This window comes from Saimiri boliviensis, chromosome 6 (genome assembly GCF_048565385.1).
Source record: "Saimiri boliviensis isolate mSaiBol1 chromosome 6, mSaiBol1.pri, whole genome shotgun sequence".
Taxonomy (NCBI): Eukaryota; Metazoa; Chordata; class Mammalia; order Primates; family Cebidae; genus Saimiri; species Saimiri boliviensis.
Window position 1 is genome coordinate 79,725,769 of NC_133454.1, and position 18,198 is coordinate 79,743,966.

An 18,198-nucleotide genomic window follows, 5' to 3' on the forward strand; every position below is an offset into this window, starting at 1 on the left:
ATCCACCAGCTCCCTCCAATTTGCCCTAGGAGTATATTCCCAGATAATTGTCACTGGTGTGAGAAGTCTGGCCACTGGGAGGTCAACTGCATCAATGGGACAGACGGGAAAAATCCTTGCATGGATTGTCCCCTCTACCACAAGCCGGGCCACTGGAAATAGGACTGCCCTGAGGGGCAGAGGGCTCCTAGGAGAGAATCCCAATCCTTGATGGCCTTGAGCTGAAGGGGGCCTACACTCCAGCTGGCTCCTAGATCAAACAACACTATTTCAAGGACAGAGCCAGGTAATGCTTTGGATGTGGCAGGTAGAACTATAAGTTTTCTTTTGGACACTGGAGCAGACTACTCAATGCTTACCTCTTTTCTTGGGCAATTATCCCCCAAATCCTGCCAGATAATGGGGATAAACATGGTGCCCATAACCAGGAGGTTTACTCCTCCTTCGTGCTCCCTTATCTGGGATAACTGTCTTTTCTCACTTGTTTTTAGTGATGCTAGATTGTCCTATAACCTTTCGGGCAGAGATATTTTATTTAGACTAGGGGCTCAGCTAACCTTTCCTCTAGGGTAGACATCCCCCTTTCTAAATGCAATCTTATGCCTCAAGGAAACCACATACAAGGATAAACTGCCCATGGACTGTCCCATTAATTTAGAGCTCTGGATACGTTCCTATTGTCTTATATAACATTTAAATATGTTACAATTGCAGAAATTGTTATAAGTATTGCTTTCTATATTTTTATGCTTCTTTAAAAGCTAAAAGAATAAAAAAATACACAGTCTTTTATATTTACCCTCAGATTTGCCATTTCTAGTGTTACTTGTCTGTATGAAATTGAGTTATTAATTGATCTCTTTTTCCTTCAGTCTGAAGGATTTCCTTTTGTATTTATTTTTCATTTTTTATTTTTGTTGTTGTTGTTGTTGTTTTGAGACACAGTCTCACTCTATCACCAGGCTGGAGTGTAGTGGTGCAATCTTGGCTCACTGCAACCTCTGTCCCCAGGTTTAAATGATCCCTCCACCTTAACCTCTCAAGTAGCTGGGACCATAGGTTTATGCCACCATATCTGGATAATTTTTGTATTTTTTTATAAGGATGGAGTTTTACCATGTTTCTCAAATGTGCTGTTAAAAGATCAGCTAATTATTTTTTGTTTCAGTTATTTACTTATTTTGAGAAAGGGTTTAACTCTGTTGCTCAAGCTGGAGTGCAGTGGTATAATCACAGCTCACTGCAGCCCTGGCCTTCCGGGCTCAAGCGATCCTCCTATCTCAGCTTCCTGCATAGCTGAGACTACAGGGGTGCACCACCACACCCAGTTAATTTTTTATTTTGTAGAGATGGGGTCTTACTATGCTTCTCAGGATGGTCCTGAGCTCCTCGGCTTAAGATATCCTCCTGCCTCAGCCTCCCAAAGCGCTGGGATTACAGGTATGAGCTACAATGCCTGGCCTGTTTCAGTTATTGTACTTTTCAATCTATAATGTCTGTTTGGTTGTTTTTCGATTTTTACTTCCCTACTGAGATTGCCTAGGTGTTTAGTCACTCTCACTATAGTTTGTCTTAATTCTTTCAATATGGCTACTGTTAATTCTTTTAGCATATTTATAAGGTCCTTATCTGCTAAATCCAGTATCTGGGCTCACTTAAAGTCAGTCAATGCTATTATTTTTCCCCCTGACTATGGGTTAAACATTACTGTTTCTTTGAATGCCTCTCACTTTTGGTAAAAATTGGACATTATAAATAATATACTGCATTAAATTTGAATTTTTTTTTTTCCTGAAAGCTTTTTTTGGGGGGTGGGGGTGGGAGGGTGGTCACTGCTTTAAGCTGCAAAATCTGCTTAACTTGTGATGTTGGGCTGCTGATGTCTGGTTTGTTTAAAAATTTTTATTTTTATTGTTTAGCTTGGTTTTCTAGGTGTAGCCCAAGTGTTTGCTTGGTTCACTTGGTCAGCTGATATTTGGGGCAGAGGTTGTGCTCAAATACCTTGAGCCAGAAAAGATTCTATGCATTGCTGATCAGTTTTGCTGAGTTTTCTTGGGTCTTCCTGTATATGCACATAGGTTCCCAGGCAGCCAGGGATACACAGAGATATTTTCTAGTCCTTCTAAGACCTTCTCCTTTCCACAATTTCTCTGTTAAATTTCTGGCTAATGTTCCACTAGCCCCAACTATGACTGTAATTCAGACAAGGATTTAATGTTTTTCTCTTTTCATCTCCTACTGGGTTCAATACTTTTACTGATAATGATGCCATATTTAGCTCTCCACCCCAAATAAATTCCACTCCATCTGGCAGCAAAGCTGGCTTTCTACCCAGCCCTACTCTACCATTACCTCTTACGGACAAAGCTGGGATGTAGGGGCAAGGCAGGCAACCACCAGGTAAGAATGCTGCAGACTCCTGCTATTTTTAACACAAGGTTCTAGCATGAATATATGTTTCTAAATTTGTCATTTGCTTTTGGTCAATTTCCAGATCCCTGAAACAGTTCTATTCAACAATTATGTCTAATTTTATACTGGTTCTTTGGAGGAAAGGATTTGCTTAACTTTTCAGATTGTCTTTGGGGATGTTAATTTTCTTCTCCCAAATTTTGGCCAATGCTATCCAGTTTATCCAATGAATACTTACTATTTTTCCTGCAACTAAAAAGCAACCTGTAGCAAGACACATAAAGACCATGTAAATATCTCATCCCTCACCAAAATGCCTGCCTATATTTAGCATCTATTGATGATTTCTGCCTGAATACCATTCCAGTTAGAATGGCGATCAGTGGAAAAATCAGGAAACCACAGATGCTGGAGAGGATGTGGAGAAATAGGAACACATTTCCACTGTTGGTGAGGGCATAAATTAATTCAACCATTGTGGAAGACAGTGTGGTGATTCCTCAAGGATCTAGAAATAGAAATACCATTTGACCCAGCAATCCCATTACTGGGTATATACCCAAAGGATTGTAAATCAGTATATTATAAATCATATATTATAAAGACACATGCACATGTATGTTTATTATGGCACTGTTCACAATAGCAAAAACTTGGAACCAACCCAAATGGCCATCAATGATAGACTGGATAAAGAAAATGTGGCACATATACACCATGGAATACTATGCAGCCATAACAAAGGATGCATTTATGTCCTTTGCAGGGACATGGATGAAGCTGGAAACCATCATTCTCAGCAAACTAACACAAGAACAGAAAACCAAACACTGCATGTTCTCACTCATAGGCGGGTATTGAACAATGAGAACACATGGACACAGGGAGGGGAACATCACACACAGGGGTTGGGGTAGTCAACTAGGGGAGGGATAGCTGGGGGTAGGGGGATACGGGAGGGATAGCATTAGGAGAAATATCAAATGTAGATGATGGGGGTGATGGATGCAGCAAAATAGCACGTGTATACCTATGTAACAAACCTGCATGTTCTGCACATGTACCCCAGAACTTAAAGTATAATAAATAAATAAATAAATAAATAAATAAAAGAAGAGATCCTTAGGCCTCTGAAGGTAAGCACATGGTAAATGTGGTAAGCAGTTTCTTCAGAAAAGTGCTCCAGAATGCACTAGCAAGGAGATTTAATTTGCTTCAAAACTCCAAAGAACATAGCTCATATTCAACTGTCAAAATATAATTAATAATAGATATAGTAAAATAGGGCATAAGATGCCATTATTAGTAATAGTTTAAACTCTTGTGTACTCAAATTTGCACACTATCATTTTATGATAGTAGGAGAGAAAATATATTTTCTTTAAATATTTTTTTTAACCCTTGTAAGTTTGTTGTTGGGACAGACCCTTATGACAAAAAACAGATTAACATGAGAAAAATAAGCACGCTTCCTTCAAAGTCATATACCGAAAAAAAGGACTTCATTTTTTCCCCTTATAAGTGAGAATAAGACTAAAACAAGTAATAATGCTGAATGAATAAGCTGAGAAAACTAAGTGAAGACAGAAACATGAGCCAAGGCCCTAGGTATCGATCATTTAAGGAAAAAGGACAAAAATCATTCCATAATTGATGCATTAAATGGGTGGTTCACCAATTTATCAATCAGTATTTTCTTTTTAAAGAAAGTATTTCTACTTGTCCTAACCCTTCATTTTTACCTCTGGCATCTTTTCATCTTTATGTTTTAGGAATGTAAGTTATTTTTAAGGCTCCTACAAATGTACTTATTGTTATAGCAGGTATTCAGGCAGACATGAGGAGAGCAGGAGAACCCCTTCTCCTGCCTAACCCCAACCAGCAACGTCAGGTGACCATCAGGTGATGGTCAGGCAGTAGTTCAACTGTCTCTCTAAAATAATAATTAGTCATAGTGGTGCCAGGGAAGGGCAGTGTCCCAGTAGACAAAAACACCTAAAATTGGTGATCAGCAGCTTTCTGATAGGAGCTCAGGAATTTGGTGAGTGGGCTCACGCAAGTGCAGTAAGAGGCAAAATGGCAGCGTTTAACTGCTACGTGACTTTCCTCTAGGAACACTGGACTGGTAAAGGAAAAACGCCTCAAGTGAGCATGTGTACAACTCCAGTAAACACACTGCACGTGAAGCCCCTCCAAGATGCTAGCAGGCCACTGTGCATCTGCAGAGCCTACCTCAAGGGAAGAATCAGGGGAGGAGAAATGCATCTGCCTGGAAGCGTGCCGACCGAGAAAACCCCAAGTTAAAAGGTCAAACTCTGCACTTGCTCTCTCAGGTTGCCTGCTTGGCTCAATTTCAAGTGTACTTTTGCTTCCTTTTGTTCTAGCTCTAAAGCTTTTTAATAAACTTTCACTCCTGCTCTAAAACTTGCCTCTGTCTCTCACTCTGCCTTATGCCCCTTGGCTGAATTCTTTCTTCTGAGGAGGCAAGAATTGTTGCCGCAGACCTCTATGGGTTTGCTGCTAGTAACATTATCACTTCAAAAATAATCACATAGTATTACAGACAGAAGTTTTCCAGGGAAAGACAAAAATGAGACTACCAAAGGTTTTCCATTAAAACATTTTAAAACTAAAATAACTTTCTGAATAGCAAAGAATGGCAAGCGACAACATTTTAATAACTTTTATGTACAAAGTAAAAATAATATTTATTAAGATAAGCTGAATGAAAACTTTAAGAACTTTAAAAAAAAAATCCCCATTTAGTATCAGAGAGAATCAATGGAGACATACTGACCTACTAACAGCTAATAAAAACTGGCCAAAGTTAAATATGGACAAGCAAAAATAAAGCATGCATATAAAAAGGTACAAACATAAGTGATATGCAAGATTAATTTGGTTTAACTATGGAAACAGAGTGTTGATAACTGATGAACCAGGATCATTTTAGTCAGTTTTCAGAAATGTCCATTAAACTATGAAAACTGGAGGATACATATCCTAAAGGTAGTACATGTGCTAGTAAAATCCAAATTACAGATGAACAGACAAAACAAAAGATGTCAAGAGCATTTACAAGACTATTTGGGGCAGAGAGGGAAATCCAAATTTAAACAGCTATGGACTGGATTAAAATATCAGAGGGTCTATAAAAACCAGTTCCTATAAAATCCCAGCATTGCTAATGCACTTAAGACGCGAATCTTCAGATAAACAAAAACAGTTCACATAGACTGCAAAAAGAAAAAAACAAATAAAAAACACAGTAAGCAAGAGATGAAGGCAATTAACAGGAAATTGTAGAGAGTGCTTAGAATAGCAGAGTCCATATAATTATTTCAGAAAAACACAGAGACCTTCTAAACTGTGAAAAACAAATTCATTATCATAACAATTCTTAGAGAGAAGAACAAAGGAAATGCTATCATTACATTTAGACCTTTCACAGGAAAACTAGTCAAGGCTACAAAAGGATCTTATAGTCTTATCTGCTTCCTGTCTGTGCTTTGTAAAATCCGCTACCACCACTACCCCCAATCCAGCTTGTGAACTCTGATAATGGCCTAATATTGGTCTTTGACAAAGTCCAAACAAAATGGTGATAAGAGAATGCCTTTATACAGAATTACCACCATATGCTTTGGAAATGACAACTCTGCACACTGCACTGCATCCTTCTTTCTGCTTTTCTTCCTTATCTTTTCCCTATTCTTTTCCAGAAAAAAGTGAATTTACAACATGCAAGCAAAAGATAATGAAGCTGAAAATACTAGAGAGTAAAATAAAATAACAAAATTTGATCTTCAAATGACCATTTATTATGTATTCTGGCATACTTCATCAGTACACAGAAAAATCTTCTACAATATGATTACCACTTCTTCATAGCTAGTTCATTCTTTCATTTATTCGATAAACATTGATGCCCTTTGTACTTGAGGCACTATGCCAGATATAGAATACAGAAGAATAATAAGACATGTAAGTTTTAGAAAAAATTCTTATAAACAAACAGGGAAAAAAGCATAGGATAGAATTTCTGTAACATACCTGAAGATATTCTGGAACCAATACACATCAGCCCTGGACTGCCTACCTGTATGTGGACTTCTTAAGTGAGAAGGATAAAATCTGTCCTTTGCTTAAATATACATTTTTAAGGTTTTTAAAAAAAATATTAGGTATGCACATAAAGGACATAAATAATTTTATAAGTTAAAAAAATCTTTTTATCATAAAACACTGATATAGAAAACCATACAAATCAAATGTACGGCTTAATATAGTATCTTAAAAATACCACTCACATCAAGAAAGAGAACTTTACCAGCAACCTTAAAAGCCCCGGAAGCCCCTTTTCTGTGCCCCCCAATCATGATCTCCTCTCTACTGCCAAGAGTAAACATGATGACTTTTATTTAATGTTATCCACTTTCCTGATTTTTTTCAATGGGCAGTTTTTATCAGCCAAAAGTACATCCCTAGACACTATAGTTTAGTCTCACTCTATAAAAATGTTGGATGTCTTTTGTTTATTTATTTTTTATTATACTTTAAGTTCTGAGATACACATGCAGAACACGCAGATTTGTTACATAGGTATACACGTGCCATGCTGGTTTGCTGCACCCATCAACTGGTCATCTACATTAGGTATTTCTGCTAATGCTATCTATCCCTCCCATAGCTCCTCACCCCTCAACAGGCCCGAGTGTGTGATGTTCCCCTCCCTGTGTCCATGAATTCTCATTGTTCAACTCCCACTTATGAGTGAGAACATATAGTGTTTGGTTTCCTGTTCCTGTGTTTGTCTGCTGAGAAGGATAGTTTCTTGCTTCATCCATGTCCTTGCAACAACATAAATTCATCCTTTTTTATGGCTGCATAGTATTCCATGGTGTATACATGCCACATTTTCTTTAAAAACTTGGGTGTCTTTTAAATCTCTTTCAATCTAGAGGTTCCTCTTTCATTCTTCTCTTTTCCTTATAATTTATTTGTTAAAGAACATGGGACATTTGACTAAGAGAATTTCCAACAGACTGGATTTTGGTAATTACAATCTCCTGGTACAGTTTAATGTGTTCCTCTATTTTCTATATTTTTTAGGTTCAGACTCAGGTTTAATCCCTCTGGAAAAACAGTAAGTAGCGTTTCGTAAGGATAGGCACATAATACTTGCTTGTTTTTCTTTTTGTGGTAACAGCTGTTGATACTTAGATCTTGGCTCGTTGTGGATTGCAAAATGATATATTTCTACAGTTTCTTTTACATTTATAATTAGAAGACCTTTTTTTTAAAAAAAAGATAATCGCCCTCAACTACTATTGGTTATCACAATTTTTTTCTTTATTAATAAGTTTTCAAGATAAATTGTTCTTTATCATATTCTGATGTAGGGTACAATTCCTTTTTAATATTATGAATTCATGGATCTTAAAATATTTGCTGAGTTTCAACCAACTGCAATTATTGTAATTTTTGAAGCTCATATTCTATCATCTTACATCAGTTGTGCACCTCTTCAAGATGGCTCCTGAGTTCTTTTAACAAGGTTCTACCAGTAATGTTTTTTCTTTACTGAGAAATAATTCTCATACCATAAATTCACCATTGTAAAGTATACAGTTCAGTGGTTTTTCGTGTAGTCACAAGGTTGTGAAAGCATCATTACTATCCAATTGTAGAACAATTTCATTCCTCAACAGAAACCCCACACCCACTGGCAGTTACTTCTCATGGTCCCATCCCTCAAGCCCTCATAATCACTAATCTGCATTGTCTTTATGTGTTTGCCTATTCCGGACATTCCACATAAACAGAATCAGAGAATATATGGTTTTCATGTCTGGTTTCTTTCATTTTGCATGTTTTCAAGATTCACCCAGGTTGCAGCAGGTATTGATATGTCATTCCATTTTATGGACGAGTAATTTTCCATTGTGTAGATATATCACAATTTGTTTATCCATTCATCAGCTCTGACAGACATTTGGATTGCTCCCACTTTCTGACTTTCATAATGCTGCTATGAACATGTGTGTACAAGTTTTGGTGTGAGTATATTTTTCATTTCTTTAAGAATCTGATACATGTTGACATATGTACATGCTTATAAAACCATCACTACAATCAAGACTGTATATACAAGTATCACCCAGAAAGTTTCCTTATGTCCCTTTGTAATCTTGCTCTTCCTATCCACAAAGCAACCAGTCACCTGTTTCCATCACCATTGATTAGACTACATTTTTTAGAACTTTAGAGAAATCGAATCATACCATATATGATTTTTCTGACATTTTTCATTCAAAATAATTATTTTCAGGTTAATCTACGCTGTGTGTATCAGCCATTCATTTTTCATATAGCTCAGTAGCACTGCATTGTATGACTATACCACAGATGCTTTATCTACATCCATAATCAATTATCCCTTACCACTGGTGGACAGAGTTTGTCTCTAGTTTTTCACTACCATAAATAAAATGGCTATGATATTCACATACAAATATTTTTACGAACATTTTTAAGCTTTTTAAAGATAGCCAAACCATGTTCCAAGATAGTGGTACCATTTCATATTCCTATTAGCCATGAATAAGAGGTCTAATTCATTCACATTTTCACCAGTACTCAGGGAAGCACTCTGAGGTCTCAACACAAAATGCTCATCTCTCTTCTCGCCAAGGGATAAGTTTCAAGTTGTGTGACTTTTTTCAGCCACAACAAGCTGCACAGGTCACAGCAAGCATCTTCCCAAACTCCTTTGTTCTCAGCCACCCCAGACAGCCAAACTATGTAAGCTCTTGCTTGTGTTTCCAATGAGGCAACACAGAAACAAGTCCCTTAAGCGGCTTGGCTCAACAGCCAGAATTTGGGATCTAACCTCCACTATTCCCTCCTCCCTGCACCCTCAAGCCTGAGAGAGTTGAGGAAGGGGCTGATCCAGGTAATATAAAATTGCTCTATTTACTCATTTCAATGCTGCTGTTCTCTGCTTTGTGCAAGTCTGAGGTACTATAATTTCTTAACTAGATTTTGGAATTGTCATGTAAGGATTTTTGTCAGTATTTCTTTGTTAAATCAGTGTTTCTGTCAGGGAGGGAGGGCTGGAATTTCCAATTCCTCTATCTGGTTAATGTCACTTCCAAAATTCTGTCTTGAATATTTATTTCCTTCACTATTTTAAACAGTTATTTTAATAACTGCATCTGATAACGCTATTTGCTAGAGCCCCTGTGGGTCTTCTATATTGTCTATGGCTTCTTTCGCATTCCTTTCATATAGTTTTGCTCCTCACATTCCGGGTTACTTTTTATTGAGTACAGGGCAGGTATATAAAAATTTATAGACAACCTGGAGGTCTAGAATGTCGTTATCTTGTTTCAGAGAGGATATACTTTTACTTCTATGAGATGGATATACAGTAGCATCAAGGATTACCTTAATTCAACTCAAGAAACTGAAATGATTTCAAGCTGTATTGCAGTTCCCAAGGGAGGCAATCTACTTCTAATTTACCCACTCCTAGGCTGTGACCTTTTATGGTCTCAACCCAAATTATGACAGTTTCCTAAAGGAATCTACCTTGGTAAAACCTGAATTCCAATTTTCCCTCTTCCCTGTAAAATGTCGATAGTACTGATCAGCTTCTCAGTCATTTCCTCCAAAATCAACAAGTGTCCTTAGGAAAAAAAGGACCTAGATGTCTGGCTCACTTTATTTTCTCCTGGATCATAGTTTGACTATTATTTACTGCCTCTGATGCCTTCAAGCAGATGCCATTTTTATTTTATTTTACTTATTTTTAGACAGGGTTTCACTCTGTCACCCAAGCTGGAGTGCAGTGGCATGATCTCAGCTCACTACAACCTCTGCTCCCGGGTTAAAGCAATTCTCATGCTTCAGCCTCCTGAGTAGTTGGGACTACACACACCCACCACCATGCCTGGCTAATTTTTTCTATTTTTAGTAGAGACGGGGTTTTAGCACATTGGCCAGGCTGGTCTTGAACAGCGGGTTCGAGTGATCCCCCTGCCTTAACCTCCCGAAGTACAGGAATTGCAGGTGTGAGCCACTGTGCCTGGTCTAGCAGATGTTGTTTACATTTGTATATCTTTTCAAGTTGTCATTGTTAAGACAGTTAATCTGAATTACACAAGCCACCATTACTGGAAGAGAGGTTCAGGCTTTATAAATGTATACTTTATCTACAATGGTTTCCCTACCCCCCAGTGAGAATGCTAATGGCATTGAGGGTAAAAATTCTTTCTAAACATCGCACAAATTACAGGATTTTTTTTATTTTTATTTTTATTTTTTGAGATGGAGTTTCGCTCGTTACCCAGGCTGGAGTGCAATGGCGCAGTCTCGGCTCACTGCAACCTCTGCCTCCTGGGTGCAGGCAATTCTCCTGTCTCAGCCTTCTGAGTAGCTGGGATTACAGGCAGGCGCCACCATGCCCAGCTAATTTTTTGTATTTTTAGTAGAGACGGGGTTTCACCATGTTGACCAGGATGGTCTTGATCTCTTGACCTCGTGATCCACCCGCCTCAGCCTCCCAAAGTGCTGGGATTACAGGCTTGAGCCACCGCGCCCAGCCAGGATGTTTAATATCCCTGGTCCTTGACACTAAATGCCCGTTACAACCTCCTCCTCTCCTCCCCCCTCACAACTCATTGTAAAACTAAGACCATAAGAGTTTTATAAGATACTCATTAAGTTCAAGAAAAATGGTAGCATTTGGAAATGTGAAATAATTTCATTTGTCATATTCTGTCATTCCTCTTCACAGTAAACCTCTGCTTTGATTGAGGATTAGAGATATACAGCCCTTTTTAAAGTAAAAACATCAGGTGAATGGTGTTTGGCTAAAAATAATTAAGCCAATTAGTAGGGACCATGGACTAGCTGCAGGTAGTCATGAATCTACTAAATTTACTTCCAGGCTGGGCCCAGTGGCTCATGCCTATAATCCCAGAACTTTCGGAGGCCAAAGTAGGAGGACTGCTCGAGCCCAGGAGTTTGAGAACAGCCTGGACAACATGAAAAGACCCTGTCTCTATACAATTAAAAAAAGTTAGCTGGGCATGGTTGCACATGCCTATCATCCTGGCCAGAGAGGCTAAGGAGGGAAGACTGCTTGAGCCCAGGGGGTTGGGGGCTGTAGTGAGCTGCATTGAATGCCACCGCATTCCAGCCTGGGTGACAACTAAGACCCTGTCTCCAAAAAAAATTTTTTTTTGATTTCCAAAACTTTGTGGAGGAAGAATGTAATCAACAGACATTCTTTGGAGAAGTGCCACCAGAAGGGGATTATATAGTTCACAGTAAACAGATATAAGTTAAATATCTATTTAATATGCAATTGGTTAATTAAAAAAATAGCTTTAAATATATTAAGGCTTAACTATGATGACTCGATGAGTAAAAACTTGCACTAGTAGAGAAGGGAGATGTAATTTTTTTAATTGATAAAAACTATAGCCGGGCGCGGTGGCTCAAGCCTGTAACCCCAGCACTTTGGGAGGCGGAGACGGGTGGATCACGAGGTCAAAAGATCGAGACCATCCTGGTCAACATGGTGAAACCCTGTCTCTACTAAAAATACAAAAAATTAGCTGGGCATGGTGGTGTGTGCCTGTAATCCCAGCTACTCAGGAGGCTGAGGCAGGAGAATTGCCTGAACCCAGGAGGCGGAGGTTGCGGTGAGCTGAGATCGTGCCATTGCACTCCAGCCTGGGTAATGAGAGCGAAACTCCATCTCAAAAAAAAAAAAACAACTATATATTTACAGTGTACAACATGATGTTTTGAGATATGTATACATTCTAGATAGGCTAAATTGAGCTAATTAACATATGTATTACTTCACATACTTTTTTTGTGGTAAGAACACTTAAAATACACTCTGAATGATTTTCAAGTATACAATACATGGCTATTAATTGTAGTCACCACGTTGCATAGTAGATATATTGAACTTATTTCTAATTGAAATTTTGTATCCTTTGACCAAAGGGAGATATTATTTTAGAGTAGGACCTCCTGAGAGGAGGCAAATGTAACTGGAAAGAATTACTTTGAAACTGATATCACCATTCATTTTAATTCAGATACTAGAAGACTCTATTTATATTTATACTAATCTCCTCTAAAGCTTTCTAACTTTCACTGATTGAAGTTAAAGCAGAAGACTATGGATGGGGACAATGATGAAAAGAGTTGTAAGTTACAGAGCTGAGATAAGAGCAAAATTCAACAAGAGGCAGGAGGGATGCAAGAGGGCAGAATTTTTGTGCAAGGAATTAAGAATTCCATGAAGAGGCAGAGTATAGACCTTAGGGAAGGGAAGATTTCAGCAAAACTAGAAAAAGACAAACTCAGATGGAGAACAATGACAAAGACTGAATCAGAGTGGGACACTTGTAGGCAGGTATATATAAAGGACAAGTCAGAGGTAATGTAAATAGGGATCCTTGGGCAGCCCTGGTCTGAAACATTCTCAAGTTATATTTTTCTTAATGTAAAAGCTGTCCAATGTACAGTGGACACTTTCTAGAATCGTCTCAATCTTCATCCTAGCCACTGCTGAATAATTGGTGATAAAGTCCTCATACAGATGGTGGGATGAGAAGGATGAGACTCATAGTCTCATCTGACAAGGTTTCTATAAAAGAAGTTCATCTAAGGAAAAGCAAAATATACCATCTATTCATCTTTTCGCATAAAGAAAATATGTCCACTTTCCTTTTCTCTATGTTAGAGTACAATGGCACCATTATAGCTCACTGCAGCCTTTAATTCTTGGGCTCAAGTGATACTGTTGCCTCAGCCTCCCTGGTTGCTGAGACTACAGGTGTGCATCAACATGCCTAGCTAATGTTTAAAAATTTTTTTGTAGATATGAGGTCTCACTATGTTGTCCAGGTTGGTCTCAAACTTCTGGGCTCAAACAATCTTCCTGCCTCAGCCTCCCCAAGTACTGGGATTACAGGCGTGAGCTACCACACCCATCCCATCCACTTTTTAAAAGTCTAATTGACCTAAGAAAAAAAGGGGCCTGAGTTAACATTTTTAAAAAGAATGAACACTAGGTAAGATTAGGACACACAAAATTATGTATCCTTTATGTAAAATATTTAATGATTTGAAAAAGTATTTTCTTGATTCATGTGAGGTGATGTTGACTTAAAATAAATCCTTTAATCATAGGCTTCTACAAGATGACATTGAAAATGGGAAAAAAGACATACCCAATTGCTGGAACAGGAGAGCCACACTAGTGCCTGTGACAGGAAGACTATCATGTAAAGGAGTCTGGATCAGCTGTCTGTCTCCTGCACCCAAAGAAAACAGCTTCTGCAGAATGGGAGAAACACACACACACACAGGATTTCAGACATTTTTTTAAAAAATAAAAATACCTTTGATGTTCAATTTTAGAGCAAATGACCATATAAGATACAATTAACAGATACTAAGGGCAACAATGGATACCCCAAAACATTTAAGTTATTTGTATACTTAAGTGGCACAAGAAAATTCAGTGGTCAAAATCTGAAACTCTAATAGAGATAAGATACAAAAATCATTGATAATCGTAACTGGCTAAAAATAATAAAATATTAAAGTCAACAACTTTATTAAAGGCTCATAAAGTAATTCAAGTTTAGAACCATCTGTGACCAAACTCACATTTAATTTTTCTGCTCAAAAGAGGTAGAATGAAGGAGGAAAGAGAGAGAGAAGAAAAAAAGGATAAAAATTTAAGACAAAAGACACTGAGAAAGAAGTAAAAAGGCAAAGGGCAAGAAAAAGGAATGCCAATCTCACTATAAGCAGGATCTTTGTCAGACTGATGACAATGTGATTTTTGGAAGGCTGTCCTCTTGCCCAATATTAAATAAGAATAAGTGAAATAAATTGTCAACTATTCATTTTTGGGGCTTAAGGACAAAGTCTATTCTTTTTAAAATGGTTGACCATGAAACAACAAATAAATCATAGCGGTTGAAGTTCTTATTTTTCTACTTTAGAGACAAATATGAAAATCTCAAGACATACAGAGTAAATGAATCTATTAATAAGTAGTTACAATGTAACAAAGAACTGTGTTGAGAGTTTTCCTAATGCTATCTTCTAATTTTTATCACTCAAACGTTTTTCAATTTAGGTCAATAAAAATGAGGTGTAACTATATACAGGAGTAAGAAAGGTGTAAGAGCACATTTTAAAGTTCAACTTAATGTATTTCCAAGAAAATATAAACTATAGTTCAAGTTACACAAAATATGACTTCTAATTATGCTATGTGAAAGATGAACCCTGTGATAAAATTAACCTCATGACCCAAGAAAAGAATGGAATCTTGGGTGTCTAGAAGGCAGACCATGGGGACAATGCTTAACTAAACTAGAATCTTCCTTAAAAGAAAAATATTTTTAAAATGCTTTCTCTTTTTCCATAAATTAAATTAACTGAAGGAGAGGGGAAGGGGAACAATTTTTCTCCATCTCTCTTTCTATTCTATTTACCTGAGACCCTCCAGCCGCTGGGACAAGGCAGGCACAAAGGTTTGCAATTAGACTTTCCAAGGAGACATTCAGGCTGTCCACATACACAGTATAAATCAAACCCAGGCAAGCCTGCAAAGAAATAGATGCATATAATTATTTCATGGAAAAAGCATTAAAAATAAATTGTTACGACATCTGCTCTAGGACAATTTCTCTTTGAACCTAGTAAAGTATATTATACAGTGAACATGGAATATATTTTAAGCAGCAAAAATTAAGTTTATTAGATTTTCTTTAGAACCAGAACCTCCAAATGAGCTTCTGAGATGAGTTTATAGAAAGCAGAAATCCATAATTCGTAAAACAGGTGTTTGTGCTCTGATAACTACTCTAGCAAATCTGTAGGCTAAAATTGTTTTTGCCTCAACTTAGTTTGTTAAACTCTAACTCTCAAGATAAAAACTTAGAAATTTTATCTTGTTTTGTGGTTCTTACAAATCTGGAATGCTTATTCTACAGAAAAATATAACATGTGAATTATAAGAAAGGAATGCAAAACAGAGACAAGATCATAAGATTAACACTGAGTTCAGAAGAAGGTCGGTGGTAAAACAGACATAATGCAGGCCGGGCGCGGTGGCTCACACCTGTAATCCCAGCACTTTGGGAGGCCGAGGCGGGTGGACCACGAGGTCAAGACATCAAGACCATCCTGGTCAACATAGTGAAACCCCGTCTCTACTAAAAATACAAAAAATTAGCTGGGCATGGTGCCGCGTGCCTGTAATCCCAGCTACTCAGGAGACTGAGGCAGGAGAATTGCCTGAACCCAGGAGGCGGAGGTTGCAGTGAGCCGAGACTGCGCCATTGCACTCCAGCCTGGGTAACAAGAGTGAAACTCCATCTCAAAAAAAAAAAAACAAAAAAAACCAGACATAATGCAATCTTTATGAATCTTTCAGTACAGCAAAATTTTTGACTCTGAAAATTTAATATTTGCTTGGAGTTACCCATTGTGATTGAAATACTGACACTAAATTAATTCTTTTAGAATATAAATAATCTCAATTTCTGGAAAAGTTTTACAGAAATTATATGTTAGTACAAATATTTACAAATAAATAAAAATTTCCTCTTGTGTTTGAAAATGCTGTGTTTGTAAAACAAGGAAATATCTGGAAGCAGTATTTCAAGACTATTTTCACAGAAGTATCATCAGAATTATTTGAAATCTCAAACACCTATACTATTTCCTTGAACCTGATTCCTCATAAGGGGAATAAACATACACAAAGTTGTTAAATCACTCATGCATTTTACATTTACTACAGGTAATCAAATTATTTATTCAAGATTTATATGTTCTGGATTCAACAAATGTGGGACCTATTTTATTTTATTTTATTTATTTTATTTTTTATTTTTTATTGTATTTTAGGCTTTGGGGTACATGTGTAGAACATGCAAGATTGTTGCATAGGTACACACGTGGCAGTGTGATTTACTGCCTTCCTCCCCCTCACCTATATCTGGCATTTCTCCCCATGCTATCTCTCCCCCACTCCCCACCCCCCACTGTCCCTCCCCTATTTCCCCCCAACAGACCCCAGTGTGTAGTGCTCCTCTCCCTGTGTCCATGTGTTCTCATTGCTCAACGCCTGCCTATGAGTGAGAACATGTGGTGCTTGATTTTCTGCTCGTGTCAGTTTGCTGAGAATGATGGTTTCCAGGTTCATCCATGTCCCTACAAAGGACATGAATTCATCGTTTTTGATGGCTGCATAATATTCCATGGTGTATATGTACCACATTTTCCCTGTCCAGTCTATCATCGATGGACATTTGGGCTGGTTCCAGGTCTTTGCTATTGTAAACTGTGCTGCAATGAACATTCGTGTGCATGTGTCCTTATAGTAGAACGATTTATAAACCTTTGGATATATACCCAGTAATGGGATTGCTGGGTCAAATGGGATTTCTATGTCTATGTCCTTGAGGAATTGCCACACTGTCTTCCACAATGGTTGAACTAATTTACACTCCCACCAACAGTGTAAAAGTGTTCCTATTTTTCCACATCCTCTCCAGCATCTGTTATCTCTAGATTTTTTTAATGATTGCCATTCTAACTGGTGTGAGATGGTATCTCAATGTAGTTTTGATTTGCATTTCTCTAATGACCAGTGATGATGAGCATTTTTTCATGTTTGTTGGCCTCATGTATGTCTTCTTTTATAAAGTGTCTGTTCATATCCTTTGCCCACTTTTGAATGGGCTTGTTTTTTTCTTGTAAATCTGTTTTAGCTCTTTGTAAATTCTGGTTATCAGCCCTTTGTCAGATGGGTAGACTGCAAAAAGTTTTTCCCATTCTGTTGGTTGCCAATTCACTCTAATGACTGTTTCTTTTTTTTTTTTTTTTTTTTTTTTTTGAGACGGAGTTTCGCTCTTGTTACCTAGGCTGGAGTGCAATGGCGCGATCTCAGCTCACCGCAACCTCCGCCTCCTGGGTTCAGGCAATTCTCCTGCCTCAGCCTCCTGAGTAGCTGGGATTACAGGCACGCACCACTATGCCCAGCTAATTTTTTGTATTTTTAGTAGAGACGGGGTTTCACCATGTTGACCAGGATGGTCTCGATCTCTTGACCTCATGATCCACCCACCTCGGCCTCCCAAAATGCTGGGATTACAGGCTTGAGCCACCGCGCCCGGCCTCTAATGACTGTTTCTTTTGCTGTGCAGAAGCTGTGGAGTTTGATTAGATTTTGGGACCTATTTTAAAACAAACACTACATCCTTAGAAGTTTGAGTAGTCACATTAACTTATTCAAGTATTTATTTCATCCAACATGAAAATATTTCTTCCATTCATGCTAACTGTATTCCATAGATGAATTCCTAAATCAATCAAACAATATTTTCAAGCTAAACAACTTGCACCATTGTTCACTCCAGAGACTTATACAATATCACAAATTAATAACTATGTGTTCTTACCCTAAAAATTTCTGGATAATCTAATCTGGATACCAACACCAGGCTTTTGGGAGCAAACACTTCTGCAGGCTGAATTAAACCAGACACTTCTGCTTCACCTTCAATCTCTTCCTTCTTTGTTCCCTAGAAAAAGAGACACCAAAATCAACAAACACAGGGAATTTCCTAGGTTCGTAATTCACAAAAGATGAATATCACCTTAAATATAACTTATAAAAATTCAAAAAAAATTATATAATGAAAAAATTAAACTACAAATAATATACTT

General features: G+C 37.7%; 1 protein-coding gene across 5 annotated transcripts in view; it reads right to left on the bottom strand.

The window, feature by feature from the left end:
• Positions 1-18,198, bottom strand: part of SBF2 (SET binding factor 2) — a 478,855-nt gene that overhangs the window by 228,691 nt on the left and 231,966 nt on the right. For all 5 annotated transcript variants that reach the window (XM_039470842.2, XM_039470843.2, XM_074401080.1 and 2 more), the window contains exons 4-6: positions 17,931-18,053; positions 14,955-15,065; positions 13,674-13,779 (exon numbers count right to left, since the gene is read on the bottom strand). In XM_039470842.2, coding sequence (XP_039326776.1) covers positions 13,674-13,779; positions 14,955-15,065; positions 17,931-18,053 — 340 coding nt within the window. The remainder of the gene's footprint in view (positions 1-13,673; positions 13,780-14,954; positions 15,066-17,930; positions 18,054-18,198) is intronic.